The sequence below is a fragment of the Suillus fuscotomentosus genome (genome assembly GCF_016647785.1).
Source record: "Suillus fuscotomentosus strain FC203 chromosome Unknown F5891scaffold_12, whole genome shotgun sequence".
Lineage (NCBI taxonomy): Eukaryota > Fungi > Basidiomycota > Agaricomycetes > Boletales > Suillaceae > Suillus > Suillus fuscotomentosus.
Window position 1 is genome coordinate 372076 of NW_024539524.1, and position 27868 is coordinate 399943.

Here is a 27868-nt window from a genome sequence, read left to right on the forward strand (position 1 = left end):
TGTGTGTAGGATGACACTGAGGCCTCGATATCAATCGTCGTAGGTAGCATAGATCACTAGTAGGTTGAGGTTACAGCAGCTTCCGTCTATAGCTGGCATTGCCAGCCGCGCCAGTCCGACGGTCCGGGTGAAGAGAAGGAAAGCAACCACAACTGGACGTGTGGTGCCGGTTCCTTCCGGGCACTCAAATTTGAAAAAGGTGATACTATGCACTGGGTGATAGCGTGATTGTGTCAGACATCAGAAAATGATGTGTGTACCTGAGGAAGCTTAAGGAGACGGGTACCTTATCGTCATTGCAAAGGCCTTTTCGACACATTCTCTCACAGGATAAGCCTCTCCCGTCACGAGGACAGGGGCGGGTTGTTGGAACATGTGTCACATGCCCTTGACGTAGTCCACATCTTGGTTAGCTGAAGAGAATGAAAGACACGCTTGTACCATGTTCCCAGTCTCGCTGCGCACCTATGTTACTGGGGTACAAACAGCACTGTTTGCCAGCGCTGATGTAGATCTTCCTAGTAACAATGTCCTCCCTCGCCTTGGACTCTCATGGTCGAACAAGATCCTGGTACACTCATACATGCCGTATGCCTCACGGTAGTTTACCATGATCCAATATGCATAACGCTTAGCGATGCCGTGCAAGCTGCGAGAATAGAACGGGGTGGTCTCGCCCTGGGGCGTCACGACTACCCTCTCTATAGAACTTTGAAGGGGACGCTTGGTAGAACCTGGCGTGTTTCTCGAGCCCTGCCGTACAAATTGCGTCGAAGAGGTGGAGAGTACTGAGCCCATTGATGTCGGTTGTGTATTCTGCCATGTCAAAAGAGACTTTGACGTGGGATTGTGCGCCTAGGTTGCAGATCTCGAAAGGGAGGACTTGAGTGAGAATGTAGACGAGGTTGGTGCTTTCGGGGAGATCGCCGTAGTGGAACTTGAATTAGTCGGGGCCTGGACGGTGGTGCGAGGTTAGACAATGGTAGGGGTACGTACGTTCGCGTTGCCATGGTCCGCGTACAAAGACTCTAGACAACCGGTGTTGGAACTGGAAGAACGACGGATTGTACCGTGGACTTCGTACATATAACCTGAAGTTCAAAAAGAACCATTATATATGTCTAGTCCTAACCAACAAAAATTAACCGCTCGTAGTGCACCGACTACCGACGACGGGGATCGAACCCGCAACCTTTGCCTTAGGAAGGCAACGCACTACCATTGTGCTACGACGGCTTGTCGAGTTCGGTTGTTCAATTCTATAACAGCTAACGTGGCTATCAACAATTAGTAAGTTGGCACCGAGCTCCCGAAGTTAGCTTCAGCATATATTCAAATTCAATTATCCAAGTTGTGGTTGTAGTATTTATTTTGTTGGAAGCGTCCATAGAAAACGGTAGAACGCATTGGTAGGCCGCCTAGTCATGACTGTACATGCTATAAGTAGTAACAGGTGTCGCAATATTCTCTGCGGAAGATGAGGTTTTGACATCAGCGTCGATCAAAGCATTCAAGTCAGTAGAACCCGATGTAGGCTCTGAAAGCAATGAAGTGAAGTAATCGACTGACCTTCTCAATCTCGCCATCCAACTCCAGCTCCTTCAAAGCATCTCAATACGCTCAATGCCCAACCGAGTCTCTGTAATCTTTCTCTTAGTCAAAAAAACGCTGAATGTGCTGGGCAGATGGATAGGAGGGCGCATCGCTAATGAAGTAGAGTTTGCATTCGTCTTGGGAGGAGTTTTATTTTGGGAAGGACTGCCGGAAAAGAATACTGTGAGTCTGAATTGTAGGAGAAGGAAAGGGAAGTACAAGGTCACGGATGTAATGCATACATGCAGTTGAGAGGAGCTTGATAATTCCGTGTCATGTTCGTTGTCAGTGTACCATGGTCCATCCGTAAGCTCGACTGAAGGTTATAGCCTTGGGTGCGCGAGCTTGTAGATCTTGCGATTTTAGTGCTAGCGTAGCATAGTGCAAGCATATGAGGAAATGCGCCAAGAACTTTGAATGGTAGAACCCTGACGGCTTTCACGAGCTGCTTCTGAACTAGTAATTTGGAGTATCTATCGATACTGGTTTGGTGCAGTTCCGTTTTGGCTTTTAGGTATTTTGTCCAGATGTCTGTGCATTACATAGTAAGTCTCACTGTTTGATTCAATGCGTAACAACTCACCTTCGTTTGCTGAAGCATGAATATGACTGAGCACCATGGCTTCTTCACCGCTCATATCTTTCTTCCTGTGTTCTGCACATCAAGGGGTTCTCAGGGGAAATGCGATGGAGATATGACACGTACACACACTTTGATCTCGTTTTTCATTACAGCTCGGAAGGAGATGACGCCTGCTGCGTTGGATAGGACTTTGAGCATGGGGTACTTGAAGTTATGGGTGATCGGAAGAGTTGAGCTCGCCTTTTCCGAGCTGGAAAGCGCAGCTTGGTGAAGTTGTTGCTCTTCGGGGTTGAACATTAAATACTAGTTTTCGCCTGCTCATGGTGTGGACTCTGCGGAGGATGCTCGATCAAGTCTTAGTAGGACCGGGTGCAATCAGCCACGTGGTTCATATGTTGTTCAGGAGTCAGCGCTTAACGCCCCGAGTCGCTTTTGCAATTGGTTCGTTTCCACAGCGCCAGGACTCAGTCTCTGTAACAATTATCAGGACATGGATGATAACCCAGGCGTAAACTCACTCACTGCAGGCTTGGATGAACTTGCTTCTTACCTCGAAGGAAGCACTCTAGTCGTCCAAGCGTACACTGATATGTAAGGTTGCGATTCACTGTTGTTTCTAGTTTCCACTGATAAAGTTTTGTGCAGCATCGAGCGCAAGTATGCACGTCCTGCATTGGACAAAATTTCCAGATACTTCCAGGGTCAGCCGTTGACAATGGTGCGTCATACATCCGGGAGATCTTATGAGTGGGATTCAGTCTTTTTATCAGACATGGGTCACGATAACTCTGACCCTCTTCGCTGGTCTGAGTATCTTACCAGTACTGTCGTTCATGTGCGTTGACTGCTTGTTCGAGATATGACAGCATTCACAGAGATTTCAGAGGCCTGTCCATCTTCGCACTTTGCAGCTCCATGTCTATTGCTCTTGCATTCGCATTCGCGGCTGTCGTCGCATTGGAAACTATGTTCGGTACGCACATCGTTCCCAAGTCACGACGGGTCGCTGACCTTCCTACAGCCACGGTTCTCCTCTTGGTACTAGGAGGACTACTATTCTTCTCATTCGTCGTCACCACGTTCGGCGCAATGGCATACCTTACCTTCCGTCTCGTCCAACACCTCCAAATTCATGGGCGCTTTGGAATCGCAGAATGGGCCCAGAAAACAAAACAACACTTTACTTCTGTCAGTGTGAAACCTGAAGGCAGTGACGATTTAGATGAGTCTGGTGTCCTCATTGCACACGAGGCTAACGATACAGTGAAACGCGAAAACTTGTCTCCCTCTCCTTCGCGCTCCTTGGTGGAATCCTCCGGTTCGCTTTGATGCAAACGGACTTCGTGTTCATAATTCTGGCTCGCTTTCTCTGCTGCATGATACATTCGTTTGACACGCATTCCTCATGTCACTTTTCTATAGCTGACCAGGTTTACTCACGTATGAATTGTATCGTTTGTAATTTGCACTTTCGCTCTCTTCCCTGCACCCACTGTGTACTATACTATAGCTGCATCGAATGCTGTCGATTAAAGATATAGTCCTGGCCCGTTAAATCCGCAAGGTCGATTGGTATCCGATTCTCCTTTTTCTTCCTTTGCTGCGTTCACTATTACGACCATCAATATAAGTCTGCTATTCAGGCTCAAGAGTAACACAGCTGGCGCTTCCCATCGTGGTTGCTCGCTTTCAAGATCACCTCAATGTCAGTTCCGGCACATCTGGTTCGAGACGAGGTTAACAGAATACTGGATAACACACTCAATACAAGTTTGACTCGGACATATGTAAATTCTTCTGCGCGCATGAAAGGGTAGTAATTACACTCTTAATTTCTTATCTTCCTCAAATGTGTCCTTAACCTGCAAAACGCAGTCAAAAGAAAGTTATTTGGAAAACACATGACACCTACTTTCTGGAGGAACGCCTCGTCAGTCAAGACTCGCATGCCTACAGCCGCGAGTGCTTTCGAAACCACCAAACAGGCGTCATGGGATACTTCGGAACGTGCGGCTTCCGTGAATCCTGTGGTATGGTTCCCGCCATCTGGGATGGTCGGGATGGCTTAAAAACGGTTAGTATGGTTCATCCGGAACCTGCGCTACTTACAAAAACCAGGGTGAAGACCAGGCATCACTGACGAACAAGAACTTCATTAGTATGTGCTTACCCCCAGTCGTGGATGTCCGACGCACAGTATGTAATGTTCCCCTTTTTGGTCCAAAGCATCAACTCTGTTGCACTTTCTGGGTGTGCAAAATACTCACGAAATCAGTAGAAGCGCTCTTGATACCCCAGTCGTAATCGATAGCACCATAGCGCTTCAGAACAACATCAGCAAGTTCATCGCCTGATATGAGGTTCAGTACCAAGTCACTGCATGCCGTGATTTCATACTAAGTGTTTTGTTTTGCCTGATTTCGTTTCCTACCGACCCGATCGTGATTTCAACTTTGCATCCACTTGCCAGCGCAGCTGCCCTGTAACGAATAGATTATGTCGCTTGATCGCAAAAACATGTTGGTAGTGAAAGACTGACTCAAAGCAGGAAATGACACGTTTCCTGGTATCTTCCATCTCTGATGTTGTGGGAGCACGGACTAACCACCTGTATTCGTGTATAGAGTGCTCAGGGTGGGGGATCATTGAGATCGACTTACTGCATTATAGCGTGGTCCGGAATGACTGATTTTTTGAGAATTATTCTCAAGCGTTTTTACAGAGTGAAAATCTCACTGTTCGGAGCCCAATCCTTTCCTTCGAATATACCATGCACGCGGTGAGTAGGCTTGATCTGCTGACGAAGAAGAGAAACGTTGTTATAAGCAAGGACGGCCGCATCCAAAGCATTTTGTCCCTCCCAGGGGCTTAACCCAGCGTGAGCACTGTGAACGCGAAGGATTGAATACTACAAGTTTATGGAGAGTATGAAAGACGCTAACGTATGGCCTTGATACTCCACCGTGACGCGAGAGATCGCCAAGCAGCCAGATAAACTAATGGAGTGGCGGGGGCCAGGTGCGGGATGGCACCTTCAAAGCAAGTTCAGTAATCCTGGTCATCTGATATGCACCACCGGGAGAGGAACTGACATCAAGCACACATCCATCTCATCATAAGCACCCTTTTCATACAGTATGACCTTGCCAAAACCACCTTCCTCGGCTGCCTCGAGTGTTATCACAAAGCCCACCATCACAAATATCTGCAGACACCGACGCACCAGGTGTGCCGAGCAGAACTACCTTTCCATCGATGTTTAACCTCTCCATAACGGCCTTGGCTGCAAGAGCTACCGCTACTCCGGAAATCCCAATAAGATTATGTCCGCAAGCATGCCCGATTCCAGGGAGTGCATCCATCTCAGAGTTGACTCCCAAAACGCGCCCTCCCTGTCCATGGATGTAGGTAGCCACCCAGGCAGTCTCAAGGAGATAGTTCTTGGTCACTGTGAAATCGTGTTTTTCCATGAACGCAGTGTATGCGTTATGGGCATATCTGTAGCAGTGCTCTGAGTGTTTGTGCGTGGCTATGGCGTGCGATGAGATCCAACACACTTTTCTTCGAACTTCAGCTCTGGATGGTCTTTCAAAAATGCGTGAATATTGAATACGTTTAGAAAAGACGGAAAGACCGCTCTAAGAGGTGATTACCATGAATATCGAGACTTAAAGCCCTCAGCTCCCCGCTCAGTCCATCAAGGGTCGTCTCGATTACGTTCAGTATGTCTGGCCTGTATACTTGGCCCTCATGAAGTGGTGGTCTGATCTTCGAATCATCTTCTGGTCGCCAAACTACGTCAGACATGGCAAAAGTAGAAAGATAAAGTGGCTTGCAGATAAGATCAAGCACCTATCTCATACTCGCGTACATGTGGTGGCGTCAAACCTGTCATGTGATGTCTGGATTCGGTAATTTTGGTGATGAAATATAAATTGGGCTCGTACGAATTTTTCTACCCCTAAACTCTGACTCTTCCCACTCGACTCCCACTTGCTGAAACAATGTCGAGCTCTGCTGACTACGATAAGACAGATATTCCATCGGACATTTTCCCAAGTACGTGTGATTCATTTTATGCTTCATAATGTCGACTCATTCATCTCATATCATGCAGAGATCCCACCATGGCCCTATTTACAACTTCCCAACATCTCCACACGATCCAGGGCCGCCCAAATAACTGCAACTGTGCTGGCAGCTGTGTGTAACGATCACATTCAGATTGAGGATTATCTCCCGGAGCTGCGTGATGAACCTTATTGGGATAGCAATGATCTTGCGGTCCTGCGTATGGTTGCAAGACAAATTGATAAGGGTCTTTTTGATGTTGAAACTCAGTTGAAGTGGAAGGTGCCGCGCACATATAGAGATGGGATGAATTACATGCAACAGGTCGTCATTCCGGCACTGGCAAGTTACTTCAAAGCAACAAAGGAGAAAACATTACTCACGTTGAAGGATGGCGAGAATGCCGATGATGTGCTGGCGCACTTGGATGATGACCGTGCATATATCATGTGCTTTTTCGGTGTAGACAATGAAGCACATCCATTGTTCAGGTACTTTCTTTAACCAAGTTAGGTAGTCTATTATGTAATGAGGCACGAGCAAAAGAATAGAGTTTAGTCTTTGAGTGAACATCAGACGTGGCCTTACGCTTCTTGTCTCCGTGCCACAACGATCATTTGCACTCAGAAGTATTGTCTTGCTCGTTTTTATTTCCTCTCACACGTTACCCATTTCAAACAACTTCCTAGCTTATTCTAATTACATGGCAGACCCATCATTAGAAGTTTGTCCGGACTTTGATGGTCCAGCGTATGCAAACATTTGTGACGACATATGAAGGGCAACTGGCCAATCCCAAGAGGACATTGTCACACGCCTCACTCAATCATGGACAGAGGGTCACAACCAGAGAGTCAATGAATGGAACCTCAACAGGGAGCAGGAAGTGGCTGAAGCCACAGAAATCGAGCAAGCCCATGCAGCCCAGGAAGAAGAGGCTCGCATACTACGAGAAGCAGAAGCCAAAAAAGAGAAGGCAGAGGTAGAGAAAAAGAAACCAAAGATGAACAGCTTCGACGAGACTGTTTCAGTAGGAGACTTCATTTCCCTGCGTCCTTCCCAGTATGCAGTCCAAAAGCTCAACAACTTCAATTATAAGAGCTATGGTATTTTTCACCGGACGGCTGCAAGGAGGCCCTATGCACTGCGCATTCAGTCGCAGACGACTTTGGCCTCACCAGGGTTGACGACCAGCTAACGATCCGCCCGGTTTACACTTTCAAAGCCTCGAAATCAGCTATCACAGATCACAACCTCCCATTCCTGACCTTTCTCCATGCAAAGAATTTATTTCTAATGCAACTCAGCAAAGCCAAATGGCTGCAGAGCCACATCAATGCCCTCTCACTCTTCTTCTGGCATCTCGAGAACCACCCCATCTGAAACAACAGTGAAATCGGAGATACGGTCATTCTCCATTATGCATCACAGGTCCGTTTAGACTGGCATGACCGTCTTAAACGAGACGAAGGTTTTAACATCGCTATCATTAACGAAACCCTCCTCTGTGCGATCAACGAGGAACTCTGGGACAGAATCCATTCCAAAATGTTAATGGCGGTAAGTCCACCTTTTAAACTGATCGCATGATTCATAACTCATGAACTCTTTCATTCACTACACTCGCACAAATGCCCTTATACAATAACAATTAAACTTCCTCCCTGTGCTTTGCTCTCGTGGATGCCCACAAATCATTCTCGTGGATGGCTGTACCCTTTGTGAACACAGATGCCTGTACCCTGCTCAAATGGATGCCTGTACTACCCTTCACATGGATGCCTGTTGTAGAGACTCGTGCATCTCATGGTCTGATATGACAGTTCTCACTAGGGAGTACATAGCATGAACTTGTAGCGTCACTCTGTGCACTACCCGCAGCTATCCCTATATGAGGCGCAGCTTTCCCGTGCAACGCGCGCCATGCGCGCACCCTTCCCGCGCTTCGCGATGTATATGCGCACGCGTTCCCGCGCTTGAGCGCCCTATAGTGCCAGCCATCCAGATGCATCCATCCACTGTTCTCCAAGTTCTCTAGTGCGTATATTTCTGTTTCTCTCATTTGTATATTGTTCCACCTTATTTTTATCATGGACCCTTACTTATATATATCTTTACATACCTTACTCGGTAGCGCTTCGGCTCCACATTACAGCACTTAGGCGCGCTATATAAGCGCCAGCAGTACATAGTACTCCTCACTATTTTTTACCACTGAACTTCACCTCTCACTTTACCTACTACTTACTAACCTAGAAAGTCGCAGTAGAAATCTATTCCTCTACACTTTGCATCTCTCTTCACTTATCTTGCATTATATTATCACTTAAGCTTAGTCTCTCTATCGTTTCCGCACACGCATGCGCTTTCTCGCGCTTCGCGCTAATATGTGCGCATGTTCCCGCGCCTTGCACGCACCTGCGCGCTTTCTCGCGCTTTGCTTCAGCGCATATCTCTAGATCCTTGCTGCACTTGCTTCCCCTTAAGGGTCAAACGCGCTTGCCATCTCAAGCATAGCAGACTAGGCAACGCACGACCTACAACATTTTTAGATACAGTCAGGAGCATCATTTGTTCCTCACAGTATTGTTGTTTCTACACCGTATTCTTTTTACACGGATGCTAACACCCACCACGACAATCACTCACTCTCCATTCCCACACCCGCCACAACTTCTCTCCTCCAGCCCAAGATGAGTGAATACCCACTTCCCCAGTCCCAAAACTGTTGTAGAAACAACAATACTGCGAGGCGCAAACGAAGCTCCTGGCTGTATCTGTAAATGTTGTAGGGTCGCATGTTGCCTAGTCTGCTATACTTGTGACAACAAGTGTGTTCGACCCTAAAGGGGAAGCAAGTGCAGCAAAGATCTAGAAGTATGCGCTAAAGCGAAGCACAAGAAAGCGTGCAGGTGTGCACAAGGCACGAAGGTGCGGGAACGCGTGCACGTAAGGTGCAAAGCGCAGGAAAGTGCGCGCAGATATGCAGAAATGAGAGAGACTAAGCTTAAGTGATGTTATAATGCAAGGTAAGAGATGTGAGTGCGAGGTGTAAACAGATAGAGTTCTACTGCGACTTTCTAGGTAGTAAGTGCTCGGTAAAGTGAGAGGTGAAGTAAGGTAAGGTTCTTCATAGTATGTACTGCTGGTGCTTATATAGCGCGCCTAAGTGCTGTCATGCAGAGCTGAAGCGCTACTGAGTAAGGTATGTAAAGATATATATGAGTGAGAGTCCATGATAAAAATAAAGGTGGAACAATATGCTAATAAGAGAAATGGAAATAAACGCACTAGAGGGTTTGGTGGACAGTGGATGGATGCTTCTGGATCGCTGGTGCTATAGGGCGCTCGAGCATGGGAAAGCGTGTGTGCATATACATTGCGAAGTGCGGGAATGGTGCGCATTGCGCGGGAAAGCTGCGCCTCATATAGGGATAGCTGCAGACAGCACACAGAGTGATGCTGCAATGAACTCCTTAGTGAAAAGTGCCATATCATACCATGAGAGGCATGAGTCTCTACACCATAAATCTAGCTACAGAGACCACCACCGCGATTCGCACAGGGACAATCATGACTACAACCATCATAGCTCTCGTTCATGCTCCCCATGCCATTCTGGCAATGACAACTAGAAATCGTCCCCAGACAACTTCAAGAGCTGCAACTCCCGTAAAAGGGATTTTTCTCAAAGTGCAGGCACCTGCGGCTGGTCAGCCTGCACCGTCTGTCTCGGCCGCTTCTCCCACGACATACAGCGTTGTGAAGCCACAACACTGTGGGATGGAAGCCCCTCTTACAGTCTCAAGACGCAGGACAACTGCCTCGTCAATCCTCAGGGAAACCCGCTATGCTTCAAGTGGCAGCATCCCAACGGAGCCCCTTCAGTGACAAATTCCGTATTATACGGGCCACCCGACCTCCATAATATCCCATATGAGACGGGCCAGCTGATCATGGGCCCATGTTGTGTATATTCTCGATGATGACGGATGGGCCGGGACACATATTATTTCCGATCGAGACGGGTGGGCCCATGTATGCCAATGATATATATATCCTTAATGTTGACGGATGGGCCAGGGGAATATGATCATTCATGGAGATGGGTGGGCCCATCTGGGTGATATGTAGAGTAGGATATTATAGACAGCTGGGCTGAAGAGAGATGTAAGGCAAATATTGTTATATAGATGGGTGGGCCAACGTGGGTGTATTACATATATGGGTGGGCCGAGGTAGGGGAATATTGCATAGACGGGTGGGCTGATGTAGGGTGTATTACATATAGAGGTGGACCGACGTGGAATGTATTACATATACGGGTGGGCTGACAAAAGGGATATCAAATAGACCGGTGGGCTGAGGGTGCGATAAAATATTTATTACATAGACAGATGGGCCGAGGTGGGGTATAATTATATAGACGGGTGGGCCAACATGGGATGTATTACATAGACGGGTGGGCCGACATGGGGGATAATACATAGATGGGCGGGCCGACGGGGGTGTATTACATATATGGGTGAGCCTAGATATGTTCCATCATGACATACAGCTGATGTAGCCACCAGCGAATCAAACACGTAGGATACATGTACACTATGAGTGCATATACATACCTACCATCGACCACCAAATCTAAACCCCTAAGCACAAAAACATGAATCGACCATGTGTGGCATTGACCAATAATCGAGGACTGAAGTGGAAAAACCCCACACCTGAACCCTGGTGTGCAACAAATCCTATTTCTAAGCATGGACACCAGAAGCACAACACTCACAAAAATATATATGTCAAGTTTTCAGTGCCAAACCCCAAACCGAGATGTACCAACCCCCGAACCCCAAAACCTACATTGACTTACCCATGTTTGCAATATATTTTTGTTTAGACATACTGAGTTCCGAATTCTGGACACCTGAACCCCGAAACCCGAGACTGCCGGGTCTCGGGTCTCGGGTGTCCGGAACTCGGAACTTAAGAAAATTTGGGGAGATCAATACCATTTAATTTACAATCAAGTTTATTGACAAACACATTGACTTACCTATGTTTGCAATATATTTTCGTTTAGACATACTGAGTTCCGAGTTCCGGACACCCGAGACCCGAGACCCGGCAGTCTCGGGTTTCGGGGTTTGGGTGTCCGGAACTCGGAACTCGGTATGTCTAAACACAAATATATTGCAAATATGGGTAAGTCAATGTGTTGTCAACTCGATTGTAAATTAAATTGTATTGATCTCCCCAAATTTCCCCGAGTGCCGAGTTCCGAGTTCCGGACACCTGATACCCGAGACCTGGCAGTCTCGGGTCTCGGGTGTCCGGAACTTGGAACTCAGTATGTCTAAATGAAAATATATTGCAAACATAGGTAAGTCAATGTGTTTGTCAATAAACTTGATTGTAAATTAAATGGTATTGATCTCCCCAAATTTTCTTAAGTTCCGAGTTCCGGACACCCGAGACCCGAGACCCGGCAGTCTCGGGTTTCGGGGTTCGGGTGTCCAGAATTCGGAACTTGGGAAACTTTGGGGAGATCAATACCATTTAATTTACAATCGAGTTGATTGACAACACATCGACTTACCCATGTTTGCAATATATTTGTGTTTAGACATACCGAGTTCCGAGTTCCGGACACCTGAACCCCAAAACCCGGCAGTCTCGGGTTTCGGGTTTCGGGTGTCCGGAACTCGGAACTCGGTATGTCTAAACACAAATATATTGCAAACATGGGTAAGTCAATGTGTTGTCAACTCGATTGTAAATTAAATTGTATTGATCTCCCCAAATTTCCCCGAGTGCCGAGTTCCGAGTTCCGGACACCTGAGACCCGAGACCCAGCAGTCTCGGGTGTCAGGGTTTGGGGGTTGGTACATCTCAGTTTGGGGTTTGGGGGTTAGTACAATGTTTACAGATATACATAGGTTGATTTAAATATGTCTGGAAGATGTCGTTCGTCTCAAATGTCAAATCCTGAGTTCCGGGTGTCAGGACTCGGTACCCGGCACCTGGGACTTGGGGTTTGGCACTGATAATTTGACATTCGGGTGTTCGGGTTTCGGGCGATATCTATCTCAATCTGCAGTTTCGAGTTCTGGATATCGGGACTGATCATTCAATCATTCAATTGTGGCATAGGTAACATGCATGGAAAAACATTCATGTACATCTATCACTGAGCAATTATGTAGCCATGTCAACCTCCTCACCAGGAAGATCAACCTTTCCCTCAACATCCATCTCATCATCAGAAGAATCATATTCTGGCAGGAGGTTACCTGGTTCATTAGGGACCACAATATCGCTGGGGATTTCTGGCAGGAGGTTGCCTGGTTCATCAGGGAGAACAATTTCGCTGGAGGATTGTGGACCCTCAGGCTGAACTTGGGTGGGCTCAACCATGGGACCTACCATAGCAGATCCATGCTCAGGCGTCAAGGGTGTAGGTTCCATGCCGGAAAAGTCCAAATGAATGAGGTTGGAAAGTGCAGAGGGGAGGGGTGACATGGACGGGGGGGGACCTCCTTGATCAAGCAACATTGATCCATCGGCCGGTGTGTCCGGAAGTGAAAATGAAGGGTGCCGGTCGACCACTGTGCACCAGAGGCTCTCATGGAGGCATTGCAGGGTGTCAATCTTAGCGTCCTGCTCCTGCACCCGAGCCTCAAGAATAGCGATGCGAGCTGCACCATCCCGAATCGCGATTGCCATGGAATGGAGATCTGGCATGGGAACATCGAGTGCTGCACGAGGCACTGCGATGCTGGAAGACCTGACTGCTAAGTAAATAATTAGGTCAGCCGGTCATCAAAAGTATGGGTGACTTACCAGCTGGCGCAGGTGCAGGGACAGGTGCAGGGACAGGTGCAGGTGCAGCTGCAGATGCAGGTGCAGGTGTCTTCTTGGTAGTGATGGTCTTGCTGCGACCACGTGACTGCACCTGGGGTGTAGTTGCAGCAGGGATGGCCGGAGTTCGGGAAGGGCCACGAGATTGACTACGAGTTCGGGCCCTTGACCGGGAGGGAGATGGAGCATTGGATGGAGCAGGGGCAGGTGTCTTGGAACACGTCTGGCCAGTGGTAGACTTCCCTCGGGTCCGTTTGGGCAGCGATCCGAGAGATGCAGGGTTGCATTTGATCTTCTTGGTGGAGCAGCAGATGCAAGACAAGCAGGGGAGGCTGGACCTCTTGTCCAATCGAGTCGCACAGGGCCAATTTTCCTTGACACAATAATGGCAGGGGTTGTTCTGTGGTATCCGTTAGTAGATGGATGAAGGGGAATTTATTTGAGTACTCACTGGGCCGGGAATGGTGATATCAAATGTGGTATTGGCCGGCGGGTCACCATCCGAAGCACCGGAAGTATCATCAGAGGACTCCTCCTCAACTTCCGGACGACTGCCGGAGGTTGCCTGACCGATTGTTAATACACATGAGTTTCTGGACAACTTCTAAGACTTACCCAAGCCTCCGGACGACTGATGGGAGATTTCTAATGTAATGGGAATGAGTGGGAGCTATACATGGGAGGTCCAGACAAGTCCAAACGACTCACCGTAACCTCCGGACGACTGCCGGCAGTCAGCTGTGGACACATGAGCATATATTTAAGGTCCAAATGAAAAATGCAAACTTACTGAAGCAGGCCCAAATGATTGCTTCTTGGGGGAACCGGGTGACTGAGGCGACTGGGGCTTCCTTACCACAATGGTGCGCTGGGGAAGGACAACCTCCGGCACTCCACGCGAAATCGGCTGCAACAAATTGAGAGCATGTCACAAATCAGCCAGAACACATACCTGAACAATTGGGTCTTCATCATCTTCCGACTCCACAAACGGCTTCGACTTGGGGATTTGAGTTGACTTGACACGCTTGCAAGCCTTCAGCGCCGACTTTGGAGGTTGGGAGGAGTGTCCAGAAATCATTGGAGACTTCCTCTTGTTGCTCCCCCCAACTTCCAGCGACAGGTCGACGGAGGTGGCCTTACCTTTTCCTTTGTCCCGGACCTCGGGGGTCATCTTGCCGGAAGGTCCGGCAATGACCGGAGGTGAGGCAATGATGGGGGTGGGGAAGGGACAGGTGCAGGTGAAGGGACAGGTGGAGACGGAAGGTTGAGAGTGAGTGGGCCAGTGGAAATGTTAGGGACAACAGGGAGATCACAGGAATTGTCACCCAACGCCTCCCAGGCACGGACTTGCTTGCGCCAGGCGTGTCTAGCCACCCGGGGGTCATCGTGGCCAATGCTGTGCCAGTTGGGCAATGCCTGGGGAGTCATGGAACACACCCTCATCAGCTCCTTAGAGCAGGACGCCACAATTCCAGGGATGTACTCCCCTTTCTCATGGGCCTGGATGATGGCAGCCTACCCGGACATTACAAACATTAATGTTACACTAATTTAATAAGTTCAACATACCAAAAGAGTGGTGACCTGCTTTGTTAGAACAAGGTGGATGTCCACTGAGCCGGCCGGGATGTGCCGGGCGCTGGCAATGATGCCCACAAGTTGAGCAGTGGATGCCTTGAGGTTGGCCAATGAAGATTGAACTTGAGTAGACATTTGGATGGAGTTGACAGATGTGAGAATGTTGAAAGCAGGGTGAAATCTGTTATCAATAGAATGAAGTTTCAAAGAAACAATACAATTGAAGGACGATGTTGAAAATTCATTGATTGTTTGTGTTTGTTTGGTCATCATTCAACTTTCGGCAATCGCCGGCCATGTGTTGAACTTCGACGTTATCAGTTATCAATCAGTTCATCAGTGCATCAGCTCATCAGATATCATGAGCTCTCAACCTGGGGTCAGATTTCATGACCCTCCGGTCACTGAATTTACTTCAATGGATGTGGATGAGTCCTCCCAGTCCCGGATGTCCCTTGGTATGTTTTGTTTTTTCTGATTTCAGTCAATTGATCTGACATGGTTCAGATCCATTAGATGATATATACATTGGGCCGGATGATGAGTTAGACTCTGATTCTGGGTTGTCCGGTGGTTTGGATGTGTTGAATGTGATTCCCGGTATGTTTTCCAATTCAAATGTACATATTTTACATGTGCAAATTCATCACATACTTCCAGATCCATCATCTCCGGCTCTGGCGGATGGACTGGCCCTGTACGATGACCCGGACTTGTATCTTGGTCCGGAGGATACCTTGATTTCATCTGATGATGCTCCGGTTGTACCCAATTTTCCTATGGCTGGTGAGATTACTCTGTCCATCCCATGGCCACCTTTCATGGCATTTCCCCAGTGAATGAATCAACTCTGGAGCCTCATCCGGCCACTCCGGGTGTACCAGGGACACTCATACCTTGTACGTATATTCATATCATTTCATGTGTTTTACTGATGCTATCTCCTAAGCTATGTCAGAAGCTCCCTGAACGTCAATCGCCCGAGCCGGAACTCAACAATGAAGCGCTGCGTGCCATGGTTCAGGAGTTCATGCCAATCGGATCTTATGATCAAGCTGAAAGTAAGTATGCAACAGTTGATTATTTATCTCTGCTAATATCCTGCAAGTTCAATCAATTGTAGATCACCTGGGAGATTATCAACAGCATCATGGAAATCTTCCTGCCCCTACAGTAGCCCAAATTCTTGAGGCTGACAGACCATTCAGGATGGCATGGGCTGAAACATGCGACAAGCTGCGGAAAGCAGATGCTGACCTCCGGAGGATGCAAAGGGTAAGGGAGTCAACCTCTGAAATGCTGAAGGTATTAGATACCCTCATTGAGGCCTTTGAGGACTCAAGTAACATGTAAATATTGATCAATGTCTGATAGTAGACACATTGCAGTACTACTCAGTAGGTAGTCCTTGGTACTTGTATACTCTACCTACCCAGTACTCGCTGCCAGGTTTTCTGTGCTCGGTACTCGGGGCTCGGCAGTCGGGGCTCGGTAGTCGGTGCTTGGTACTCGGGGCTTGGTACTCGGGGCTCGGTACTCGGTGTTCGGTACTCGGTGTTCGGTACTCGGGCCTTGGTACTCGGGGCTCGGTACTCGGTGTTTGGTACTCAGGCCTTGGTACTCGGTGCCCAGTACTCGGGGTTCGGTACTCGGGGTTCGGTACTCGGGCCTTGGTACTCGAGATTTGGCATTTGGCATTTACAATTTGGTTGTTAGTACTTTGACATATACATAATAGCACATATGACATTACACATGAGGGCAGGAAGATATATGTACATTAAGTGCGTCCCCGTGCTCTGGTCACTCTAGGTCTACTGTCTACTGGCATTTGCAACTTACTCCGGGTCGTCCTTGTGGATGGTTCAACAGTGACTCTAGTGCCCCGCCTCCTTTTCTGTGCCGGCGGCGTGATACTCTCTTCCATTTCAACATCATCTCTAACCTCGCCCGTCGCGTTGTCAGTTAACCCAGCAAGGAGGTCTCCCATTCGTGATGTCAGTAATGCACCTTTTGTGGCCAGCTTGGCCGGGCGAGGCTTTGGAATTGGACGTGGGACTGCCGGCCCTCTGGGTGTAGGACCTCCCATCCTATGTTTCTTCAGTGGAGGTCTCCCATCAGCCAGGTCATCATCCACATCATGCTCCATATGATGAGTAGCACTCTCCTTATCACTCTCAGCTTCTGTCGATGACTCCCGAGGCCTTCAGATGGTAACCCTCTGCTGCTTTCTCACTATACGAGTCTGAGGAGAGGGCAAGTTGCCAGATATGACAGATGGTATCATGTCCCCATCTTTGTTCTTCCATGCTTTGAACAGAAATGTGGGACCTTCGCCTGTTTCCTGCCGAGCGAGCCAGAACTGGAGCAAGGTAGTGGTGTCCCAAATTTGCAGCTTCGAAGGTTCCTTCAAGTCAACATCCGCCAGAAGATATGTTCGGGCCACGAAGTCATCCTGACTTTGTACAATGGCACTCCATGGCACAACCGCCTTGTCCTTCCTGGAGCATATCCCTTTGTCCATGCATTGAACAATTTGTCAGGTGATGCGACGACAAACTCACAATAGTGCGATGTAAGAAAGGCCCTCACTATGGCCTTCTTCTCCTCAAGTTTGGTGTCGGTGATATCCGGAAGGAGTGGCATACCCTCCCCATCCATTTCGAGTTCGAAGGCTGGTTTTCAAATTCGTTTTCGACCTCCCTTGACCTGACGTCCTCCATCCCGTGCCCCGGCGCCTATCATTGTGATGCTCAACATGTTCAATCTGGTATACATGGTTCACACACTCACCGAACTGTTCCTGCGTGTACTCCTGCCACACTGGCTCAATGTCCTCCCAGTCCTTCGTCTTCATGAAGCTGTCCCCATCTCCTAAGGCCTCATTATCATCATGCCTGCATGAATATTTTGAGACGAAAAATCTCCGTCAATGGATAAATGTACTCACATCCCGAACAGCACCTCACCCTTTTCATTCTTCCAAGCCGACATCACAAACACTCTCATCCCACATTGCCTCCACATCTCGTTCGAAAAGTGCTCCATATATGCCAGACCCTTCTTACGAGCAACTTGTGCTTGTATCTCTGGAGGCGGACAGTTGTTGGACCACTCTTCAGCTGTTTCTTTAGCCTTCTCCAACTCGTCGTCATCCAATTCAGCCATGACTCTCTTCACCGCCGCCTGATAATGTTTGAACATACCAGGATCTCCTGGCTTTACCCCGGACTTGTCCTCAATCCTCTTCAGCACCTCTTCGCATTTCTGCTGGTAGACCACCATCCTGGGCGTCCATTTCCTCCCATACTTGATCATGTCCTTCCTTTCCTTCTTTTTCTTGTTGTTGAACAACCAAGTCTTGTACACCTAAGAGTTGATGAAAGAATGTGACATTAAAAATTTAGTTTTTCAACACAACAAAGAAGCCTCACCTGCTTCCTCTTTTTCCATTGTTTTTGGTCCAACTTAGGAGCAAACAACCTGGCCGCCCTTGCTATGGCAGTGAAAATCGCTCGCTTCTCACTCCTTTTGGCAGCAGTCCACTCAGGAAGGTAGTTCTTCAACTCCAAAATCTCCTTGTCTGTGAGCTTCTGAGACTGTGGTTGACGCATCCTGTGTCTTCCGGAAGTCGTGTTGGTGGAATGACCTGTTCTTGCCATAGTGAATCAGGATGCAGAAATGTCATATCCCATATATTCACGCTTCTCTTCCGGACTTCGGACCCTGAGATCCGGTCCGGTCCGATGTATAGATCCGCTTCCGATCCGATTTACGATAAGCTTTCTAATTCATTTCCTGTTTCATATAACGTTAAACACAGCCTATTCGGTATTTCCTCTTCCCGGTGTTTCGGTTATGCTTATTACCGGTATGATTACTGATCCGTTAACCTATGTCTCATTTCCGACTCGCGTTTGATAACCTTTGCACATGCTTCGTACATAGCCTCGGACCCTTGCTTACTGATACTTCCGTTATCCTCATAGTATATAAACTCGTGTATATGTCCTGTAGTACCTCAGTTCGAATATCATCTTAGTTTGTCCTCTTTCTGTCCTCCGGACTTGAGTTCTCCTTACTCTTGTCACTCTCCGAGACTTCGGATAGATTCCGATAGTCTATATCCTCGGCTCTACCTTCGGGTAGTCTTTACTCTGTTAGTTTCTAGTTCGGATACGTCCGGATTAGCCTTATACGCGTTTCCGATATCCGGAAGACTTCCGGATATACTACGAGACCCGTCCGGACCTTCGGACGCGTTATCGTTAGTACTTTGAAATAAGGGACAGTACTTGGGAAAGGGGCACAGCGTACGAGCTGAGGCCGAAGTCCTTCGGATCCGATCTTACGAGAGTACGACCTTAACAGTATATTCGAACTCACACCTTTCCAAGTACACTTACTCATATCATGGCTCCTACTAAAGTAAACCAAGCCGCTTTGCACGCTGTCGGACTTTCGTCCACCCGACGCGATCCGACATCCATAGTTAACGCCTTCACCAGTTTCTCTCAGCGCCGTGTATCACGCGGTCCTGCTCAAAGTATTTCGCAACTCATGAATCGTCTGCATCCGGAAACCCCTACGCGCACTCCTGCCGGAGGTGATCCGGATGACGAAGAACCTCCGGACCTTACCTCCAAGTTAGGAAAGGACGGGAAGCTCACGTCCGAAGAACGTAAGAGACGGATGGATAACAAACTCTGTCTATTCTGCGGTGGACCCGGCCATTCGGCTCGGGAATGCACCAAGTCTACTTCGCGCGCTGCCAAAGGCCGCGCTGCAGTAGTAACTCCGGAAGACAAACCGGAGGCTTCGGATGAAGCAAAAAAATAGTCCGCAACCCTCCCGACTCCGCACGGGATGAGGGTTGCGTTGACTCTACCCGTGCAACGGAGCTACGTCTCAATGCTGTTTCTCTTTCCGATCCGAACTCTCTTTGTCCATACGTTTCTATTCCTACTTTTCCTGATATTTCTGATTTTCCTTCACTAATTGATTGTGGTTCCTCTCACTGTTTTATAGACTCTGATTTCGTCCGAAAAAATAAAATTTCTACATATCCGATATCTCCGCTTTCTCTCCGTTTGTTTGATGGTACTTGTAATAATATGATTTCCGAAGCTATAGATTTGCCTATCTGTTTTCCGTCCGGTGTAGTTACCTCCGATACGTTTTACGTTACTCCGTTGGATTCTTCTTGTTTTATCGTTCTTGGATATAGCTGGCTCACCCTACACAATCCGTTGATTGACTGGGTTTCGGGCAGCATCGATTTCCGAACGACTTCTCATGGAATGCCTTCGACACCTCCGACGTCGCTTCCGTCTCCGGATCCGCATCCTCCGATGGAAGATTTACCTCCTCCGACTACATCCGGAACCTCCGCTGATAAAACCATCCCCAACATTTCCTTGATCAATGCGGTTGCCTTTTGCTGGGCCTGCAAATTGGAAGGATCGGAACAGTTCAGCATCTACCTTCGTCCGACCGGTGTAGACCTCCGGTCCGCTTCCCTTTCATCCGATCCTCCGGACCTGTCCGGAATTCCTCCGGAATATCACGAATTCTCGGATGTGTTCGATAAGGGCAAAGCTAGCCAACTTCCTCCTCATCGTCCCTATGATCTCAAAATCGAGTTAGAGGAAGGAACTAGTCCGCCCCTCGGAACCATTTATTCTCTATCTGCAGTTGAGCTTGCAGCCCTCCGGAAGTTTCTTGATGAAAATATTTCCTCCGGACTCCTCCGTTCCTCATCCTCTTCTCACGGAGCTCCTGTCCTGTTTGTCAAGAAAAAGGATGGCTCCCTTCGCCTCTGTGTAGATTTCCGTGGACTTAACCAGATTACCAAGAAAGACCGATATCCGTTACCTCTCATTACCGACCTCCTAGACTCTCCGAGCCGCGCTAAAGTCTATACCAAAATCGACCTCCGATCCGCTTATCATCTCGTCCGGATAGCGGACGGAGACGAATGGAAGACCGCGTTCCGAACGCGTTATGGCTCATATGAATGGTTGGTAATGCCGGAAGGTCTCACTAACGCTCCGGCTGCATTCCAACGCTTTGTCAATAGCGTGTTTGCTGATATGCTGGATGTATGCGTTATCGTATATCTGGACGACATCCTCATCTATTCCCAAGACCTTGCATCCCATAAGGAACATGTCCGAGAAGTCCTTCTCCGTCTCCGAAAACATCGACTCTATGCTAAACCCGAAAAATGCGCGTTCCATACCACATCCGTTGAATACCTTGGTTACATCCTATCTCCGGACGGCTTGACCATGTCGTCCGAGAAGATCCAGTCCATCGTTGACTGGCCGGAACCTCGGAAAGTTAAGGATATTCAATCCTTCCTCGGATTCGCAAATTTCTATCGTCGATTCATTTTCAATTACTCGGACATCGTAGTTCCGCTCACCCGTCTTACCCACAAGGGGGTTACTTGGGATTTTTCCGATGATTGTCGGAAGTCTTTTGAAACACTCAAGAAAGCTTTCACGTCCGCTCCGGTGCTTACGCACTGGATTCCGAATGTTCCGATAGTCGTAGAAACCGACGCCTCTGACTACGCTATAGCCGGAATACTTTCCATAGTATGTCCGGACTCAGAGCTTCGTCCGGTGGCATTTTATTCTCGGACGCTTACCGCTCCGGAACTCAACTACGACACTCACGATAAGGAACTTCTAGCCATCCATGAAGCTTTTCGGACGTGGCGACATTACCTTGAAGGCTCTGCCGAGCCGATAGACGTTGTCACGGACCATAAGAACCTTGAGTATTTCTCTACCACAAAACTCCTCTCTCGCCGTCAGGCCCGCTGGTCGGAATTCCTCCATCAGTTTAACCTAGTCATCCGTTTCCGTCCCGGAAAACTCGGAGCTAAACCGGATTCCCTTACTAGACGCTGGGACGTCTATCCCAAAGAGGGGGATAAGGACTACGCTCGAGTTAACCCTCACAATTTCCGTCCGGTATTCACTTCGGAACAGTTAGCTTCGTCCCTCCGAGCCTCAACTCTAGTAACTCCGGTTCTTAGGGCAGCCGTTCTGATTGATATCGACCAGCTCCGGAAAGACATCCTGACCGCACTTCCTAATGACCCTATCGCATCCGAACATCTTCCGGAACCTTCGGATCCGAGATGGACGGTGGACGATAGTGGTTTCCTCCGCTGCGACAACTGTATATATGTTCCGGAATCTAATAATCTCCGTCTTCGCGTCCTCCAGAATACTCATGATCATCCGTTGTCCGGACACTTCGGACAGAACCGGACGCTAGATATCATCCGACGCGAGTACACTTGGCCAGGAATCCGTACCTATGTCAAAGACTACGTCAAGTCTTGTACTTCCTGCGGCCGAGCTAAGGTTCCGAGACACAAACCTTACGGATTGCTCAAGCAGTTACCCATACCGGAAAAGCCTTGGAATTCTATATCCATGGATTTCATCGAGCACCTTCCGGACTCATCCGGCTTTACAGCCATCCTCGTCGTAATCGACCGTCTATCCAAACAAGCTATATTCATCCCTACCCACGACACCATTACCTCTCCGGATCTCGCTCGTCTATTCGTCCTCCACGTGTTTTCCAAGCACGGAGTTCCATCCCATGTCACTTCGGACCGAGGAACAGAATTCGTATCGCATTTCTTCCGGTCCTTAGGAAAAGCATTAGATATGGTCCTCCACTTCACGTCCGGATATCATCCGGAAGGAGACGGACAAACCGAACGAGCGAACCAAACCCTTGAACAATACCTCCGGATATACTGCAACTATCAGCAGGATAACTGGTCGGAACTACTTCCCTTGGCAGAATTCGCTTATAACAACGCTCCGAGTGCTACTACCGGAGTATCACCCTTCTTCGCCAATAAGGGATATCATCCGAACCTATCCGTTCATCCGGAACGTGACCTCTCATCCGCCCGCGCACGAGACTATGCAGTAGACCTTGACGAACTCCATCAGTTCCTCCGAGAAGAAATGGCCCACGCACAAGAAAGATATCAAGGACCTGCGGACGCCAAACGGAAACCTGCTCCGGATATGAAAATCGGAGATCCGGTCTTCGTCAAAGCAAAATACTTCCGATCCACCCGTCCGTCCAAGAAACTCTCGGAAAAGAACTTAGGTCCGTTCGAAATCATAGCTCGTCCGGGTACGCATTCTTTCACCATCCGACTTCCGGATTCCATGCGCTCCGTACACCCAGTTTTCCATGTCTCGCAATTAGAACCAGCCACACTCAATACCATTCCTAATCGTATCCAATCGCCTCCGCCTCCGGTCGAAGTCGACGGAGAACCCGAATATGAGATATCCGAAGTTTTGGACTCAAAATTAGACCGTCGGAGAAGACAATGTCAACTCCTATACCTCGTCCGATGGTCCGGATATGAAGGAACGGACGAGGAGACTTCATGGTTACTTGCTACGGAGCTCGGTAACGCATCCGAACTAGTTTCGGACTTCCACGCTGCATATCCGAACAAACCCGGTCCTATTCAACTTTGAAGTACATAGTGTGCATACGAAATACAAGTACATTTAGAGAAGAAGCATAAACGGACCAGAAATTCCTACATCTCCATAGACCCATCCGCCTCTCCGGATCCGCCTGCATCACTTCCGGACGCCCTTTCCATCACCTCATCTTCCTCCTCCGGACCCGGAGACGTCCGAAATCCCTTCCGAATATGTCCGAACAACATGGCTTGAAATTCCCTCTGTTGCTGAAGGAACAGCTCAATTCCGGAGCTCATCCGGTCCGCTGCAGCCCTGCTGCCTTCCGCCGCCTGAATACTTCTCTCCAAAAGGGTGTTAGTCCTAGCCAGCTCCGCCACTATACTGTTGGCTGCGGCCACCCAAGCCTGATCATCGTATTCCGTCTCCATCTCCTCCGGATCTTCAGGAGTCGGACTCTTCTGACGTTTCTTACCTTTACCTTTCGGAGATGGAGATCCGGCAGCATGCTTCCTCTTCTTGCCCTTGGGCACCTTGACAGTTCCGGGTCGTCCGGGGCACGTAGCCTTGTCCTTCCGGCAGATATCGCAAGACTTGACCTATCCGGACGTCAAAACACTCGGATCCGAAAAAAAAAAAAACACGGATTAACTCACCAGAGCATTGCTCTCCGCATCCGTCCAAAGGCAAGTCCGGCCTCTGTCGCTGCAACGCTTGCAGGATCCGTCCTTGTCAGTGGAAATGGCACGAGACTTTTCATCCGTCAGGCAAAGCCATCATAACCATCCGAAACTCACCATTTCCTCTACTATCTCCCTGCGCCGTTTGTTTTCTGCCTCCACCCGAATTTCGGACTCTCGAATCCTCTTAAGATCCTCCTGAATCTTCCGTTCCTCTTCACGCTTCCGCTCCGCCTCCTGACGCTTCCGAATCTCCTCCTCCTCCTTCCGAGCCGCAGCTTCAGCGTCCGCTAGTTGCTGTTGAAGCTCCAGCAGTTTCTGCTTAGCAGTCTTCTGAGATCCGGAGGTGTTGCCAGACATTTTCGATAGAGCGTTATAGAGAGTAAAAAGTGGGAAAGGAAGGATCATCCTGGGACGTCCGCCCTTGAGTATACCTGTCCGATTCCGAACTCAGACGCTTCTCCATCATCTCGCGATAATCTCGTCCGGTCCGGACCGATGGTTCTTGTGCCTCTAGGGATCGGCCCTAAGGGGGGGATACTGTCATATCCCATATATTCACGCTTCTCTTCCGGACTTCGGACCCTGAGATCCGGTCCGGTCCGATGTATAGATCCGCTTCCGATCCGATTTACGATAAGCTTTCTAATTCATTTCCTGTTTCATATAACGTTAAACACAGCCTATTCGGTATTTCCTCTTCCCGGTGTTTCGGTTATGCTTATTACCGGTATGATTACTGATCCGTTAACCTATGTCTCATTTCCGACTCGCGTTTGATAACCTTTGCACATGCTTCGTACATAGCCTCGGACCCTTGCTTACTGATACTTCCGTTATCCTCATAGTATATAAACTCGTGTATATGTCCTGTAGTACCTCAGTTCGAATATCATCTTAGTTTGTCCTCTTTCTGTCCTCCGGACTTGAGTTCTCCTTACTCTTGTCACTCTCCGAGACTTCGGATAGATTCCGATAGTCTATATCCTCGGCTCTACCTTCGGGTAGTCTTTACTCTGTTAGTTTCTAGTTCGGATACGTCCGGATTAGCCTTATACGCGTTTCCGATATCCGGAAGACTTCCGGATATACTACGAGACCCGTCCGGACCTTCGGACGCGTTATCGTTAGTACTTTGAAATAAGGGACAGTACTTGGGAAAGGGGCACAGCGTACGAGCTGAGGCCGAAGTCCTTCGGATCCGATCTTACGAGAGTACGACCTTAACAAGAAATGGCTAAGGATTTGCAAGGTGGAAGTATTAATGAATTGTGCGAAGTTGAACTTTGAGCAAAGCCTAATGATGGTTAATTGGCCCATATTGGACCCTGAGCCATTAATGGAAATGAATTTGTAATGAGCCAACAGGACTGCACCACATCATATTGCAATAACAATTCATTACACCTGAGCTGATGCCTTGCTTGCAACATTAATAAACAAGATGAAGATAGGTAGATGCACCCCAGTGCAAAAATCTCACAGGGTGGAAGCAAGGGGCAGCAAAGGTAGGAAGACTTGGGTCAAGGTCCCACTTGCAAGCACGAGGCGACATGCCTACAGGTCCATGCCTAACTCTCCCCCAGAATCACCAACAATTCAGCCTGTTGAGGCACCGCCTCCTTGGGAAGACTTTCCTGACAATACTTATGAGCAGGATCAAGGCTCATTTGAGCCTTTGCAACTCCCAAAAACCATGGCAAGTTCATGTACAATGTTGGAGTGTCATTCAAACTATGGCTAAGCATTCAAAAATACAGAGTCAAAATGACTACCTCAGGCAATGGCTGCCAAGGCAGGAATCATATCTACATCACCTCCTCAATCGAGAAGCTCCACCCGAAGACAGGAGATGCATCATCTGCCAACAGGATGGGGTGTACAAATGTCAAGATTGTCTTGGCGAGCCACTCTATTGCATGGGCTGTTGCAGGAGTCAACATCGTAGCAATCCTTTCCACTGGATCAGTCAATGGAATGGGCGATTCTTCGAGCGGAGTTGTCTAGCTCATGTGGGACTCATTATATACCTTGGCCATGATGGCAAACAATGTCCGGCGGTCACCGATCGGTGGGATTTGTTTGAAGAAGATGAACCCGAAGACCTGCTCGAGCCTGAAGATCTGCCATTTGTGTCCAGACCCGAGTTCCAGCCAAAGGAAAACACCATGGTCATCGTGGACAAGTCCGGAGTTCATCGCCTGGAGGTTCGATGCTGTGAATGTCCGAATGCCATGAGTCCGGACATTCAAATGTTTCGACACGGATTTTTCCCTGCATCTTTTAACAGGCCAAAGACTGTGTTCACCTTCAGAGTGCTCAATGATTTTCTACTGGACAGCCTTGAATGCGGCACCTCGGCGATGAACTATTACAGCAAGCTCCGGCGAATGACCTCCAGCATGTTTCCACACCTTGTTCTGGTAATGCCTTACCCTCATGATCTACTGGACATCATATTGACAAAGCACATTGCAAGGACCGATACAGAGAGCTCATGAGGGTCGCTTGACAGTGGAGGCAGTTGAAGACAATGAAATGGCATGGCTTCAGCCATCGTTCTGATAACCCGAGCACAGGAGAACTTGCATTATTTTGCCCGGCATGTCCTCAGCCTGGGATTAATGTGCTGTTGTCAGAGGATGAATCTCTTGATGAGTGAGTCCTATTCTCAACCTATGTGGCCTCCATAATAATACTAGGGATCCAAGCTGGAAATACACCTGGTCATTTGTGATGGACAGAAATTTCAAAGCCGAACATCTGCATCCCATTAAGCCATTCAATGAAGTTTGGCTGTCTGATGGGCTTGGATTCATGGTAGGAAAGGACAGGTATAAAATGCACCTGGCAGAGGCTGCTGACACAGTGGAAAAATCAAGCTGCAACAATCACTGGGCAGTAAATCAAGCTAATGCTGCTCGGCACAAGCTGGAGTCCACCGGTATCGGGGGAGTTGCCTGTGCCAGACACGGCTGCTTTGTCCCTCACTCCATGGTGGATTTTCAGAAAGGTGAAAGGCAAGCCACATCCACCATTCCCCATTCACGAGTTAACCATGGGGGGTCACTTGCAGACAAATGAACATGGACTACGCCCTTTGCGAGGCTTCCCGGCACAACATGGAAGGCATCACCAGGGCTGTCACCTTCTATGATATTAATTGTCAATACAACAAACACTTTCGGGTTCGGGTGGATCGAAGTCGATTTCTAGAAATGGCACCACAACTAACCATCATTCCCAGAATTGGGTTGTGGCACATTCATGGCCATCAGGACAGCTGCTATGTCCGATATGCTTCTAACTTTATTGAAGGCATTGGTCGGATCGATGGAGAGATCATGGAGACGCTATGGGCAAGGCTCAATCTGATCTCCCCTGCTGCTCGGGGAATGTCATCTCCCCACCGAAAGGAATGCCTTGATTATCAGATGAATGACTCCAATTTCTGCAAGATGATTCGCATGAAAAGGACTCTATGCCAGAAATACAAACTGGCTAGGAATGGTATCTTAGAAAGTGGAAAGGCATTCGACAGACTCGATGAAGCAGCACCCTCACATTTGAAGACAGAATGGTTAGCCAGGGAGAGGATAGCTCAGTCAAGCAGATTAAATGATCCTTCAGCCATGGATGAATATGAGATCAATATCAAAAAGGGTAAGTTGAGTTCCATTGTCTCCATTGAGGTCTGAATTAATATTGCACTCAGCACCTAGCAAAAAGGAGATTGAGCTTAGATTGTTAGAGGAGGGTAACGCCCGCAATGCAGCACCCTCTCGCAGATCTGTGGCAACATGGATATCAACAGGGTTAGCAATTGAAGAGGCTCAGATTGCATTGCTCATCGAGGTCCGAAGGATCGGAAGAAGATCCACCAAGACACAGAGATTAGACATCGCCCGTCAATGAGATCGGCTCCAAGGCCAGATAGATGGATTTGCTCGGTCTGCTCTAACACATCTCGGGTAGGGATTTGATGCAGATGATGAACCTGAGGACTTGGACGTAGACAT

The 27868-nt window shown here is 48.4% G+C and overlaps 6 protein-coding genes and 1 non-coding gene across 7 annotated transcripts; 3 read left to right on the top strand and 4 right to left on the bottom strand.

The window, feature by feature from the left end:
* Window positions 1-168: 168 nt before the first annotated feature.
* Window positions 169-888, bottom strand: F5891DRAFT_77917 (uncharacterized protein). The gene is made up of 2 exons (XM_041373213.1): window positions 287-888; window positions 169-212 (listed from the first exon to the last, which is right to left on the bottom strand). Exon 1 carries the CDS (start codon window positions 796-798, stop codon window positions 466-468), a length of 333 nt encoding a protein of 110 aa, XP_041229171.1. The 5' UTR covers window positions 799-888; the 3' UTR covers window positions 169-212; window positions 287-465.
* Window positions 889-1164: 276 nt separating this feature from the next.
* Window positions 1165-1236, bottom strand: F5891DRAFT_t52. Its single transcript has one exon. It is a non-coding gene; the product is annotated as a tRNA-Arg (tRNA).
* An 89-nt stretch (window positions 1237-1325) lies between these two features.
* On the bottom strand, window positions 1326-2473 carry F5891DRAFT_1210139 (uncharacterized protein; the record flags this gene model as incomplete). Its single annotated transcript, XM_041369163.1, has 4 exons — window positions 1326-1782; window positions 1836-2124; window positions 2177-2241; window positions 2304-2473. The coding sequence occupies 4 exons, from the start codon at window positions 2471-2473 to the stop codon at window positions 1602-1604; spliced, it is 705 nt and encodes a 234-aa protein (XP_041229172.1). The 3' UTR covers window positions 1326-1601.
* A 130-nt stretch (window positions 2474-2603) lies between these two features.
* On the top strand, window positions 2604-3825 carry F5891DRAFT_1017193 (uncharacterized protein). Its single transcript, XM_041360986.1, has 5 exons — window positions 2604-2767; window positions 2822-2894; window positions 2947-3011; window positions 3061-3149; window positions 3198-3825. The coding sequence occupies exons 1-5, from the start codon at window positions 2667-2669 to the stop codon at window positions 3503-3505; spliced, it is 636 nt and encodes a 211-aa protein (XP_041229173.1). The 5' UTR covers window positions 2604-2666; the 3' UTR covers window positions 3506-3825.
* Window positions 3826-3882: 57 nt separating this feature from the next.
* On the bottom strand, window positions 3883-6014 carry F5891DRAFT_1017195 (uncharacterized protein). The gene is made up of 14 exons (XM_041360987.1): window positions 5830-6014; window positions 5734-5761; window positions 5400-5674; window positions 5269-5341; window positions 5119-5208; window positions 4913-5061; window positions 4837-4861; window positions 4716-4784; window positions 4574-4656; window positions 4444-4526; window positions 4372-4387; window positions 4286-4312; window positions 4089-4240; window positions 3883-4038 (listed from the first exon to the last, which is right to left on the bottom strand). Exons 1-14 carry the CDS (start codon window positions 5981-5983, stop codon window positions 3997-3999), a joined length of 1266 nt encoding a protein of 421 aa, XP_041229174.1. The 5' UTR covers window positions 5984-6014; the 3' UTR covers window positions 3883-3996.
* A 166-nt stretch (window positions 6015-6180) lies between these two features.
* On the top strand, window positions 6181-7809 carry F5891DRAFT_1210143 (uncharacterized protein; the record flags this gene model as incomplete). Its single annotated transcript, XM_041369164.1, has 5 exons — window positions 6181-6235; window positions 6294-6379; window positions 6401-6738; window positions 7028-7353; window positions 7404-7809. 5 exons carry the CDS (start codon window positions 6181-6183, stop codon window positions 7628-7630), a joined length of 1032 nt encoding a protein of 343 aa, XP_041229175.1. The 3' UTR covers window positions 7631-7809.
* A 17776-nt stretch (window positions 7810-25585) lies between these two features.
* On the top strand, window positions 25586-27764 carry F5891DRAFT_1127066 (uncharacterized protein; the record flags this gene model as incomplete). The annotated part of the gene is made up of 6 exons (XM_041364147.1): window positions 25586-26272; window positions 26329-26352; window positions 26374-26507; window positions 26552-26750; window positions 26957-27429; window positions 27572-27764. The coding sequence occupies 6 exons, from the start codon at window positions 25586-25588 to the stop codon at window positions 27762-27764; spliced, it is 1710 nt and encodes a 569-aa protein (XP_041229176.1).
* Between the last annotated feature and the right edge of the window lie 104 nt (window positions 27765-27868).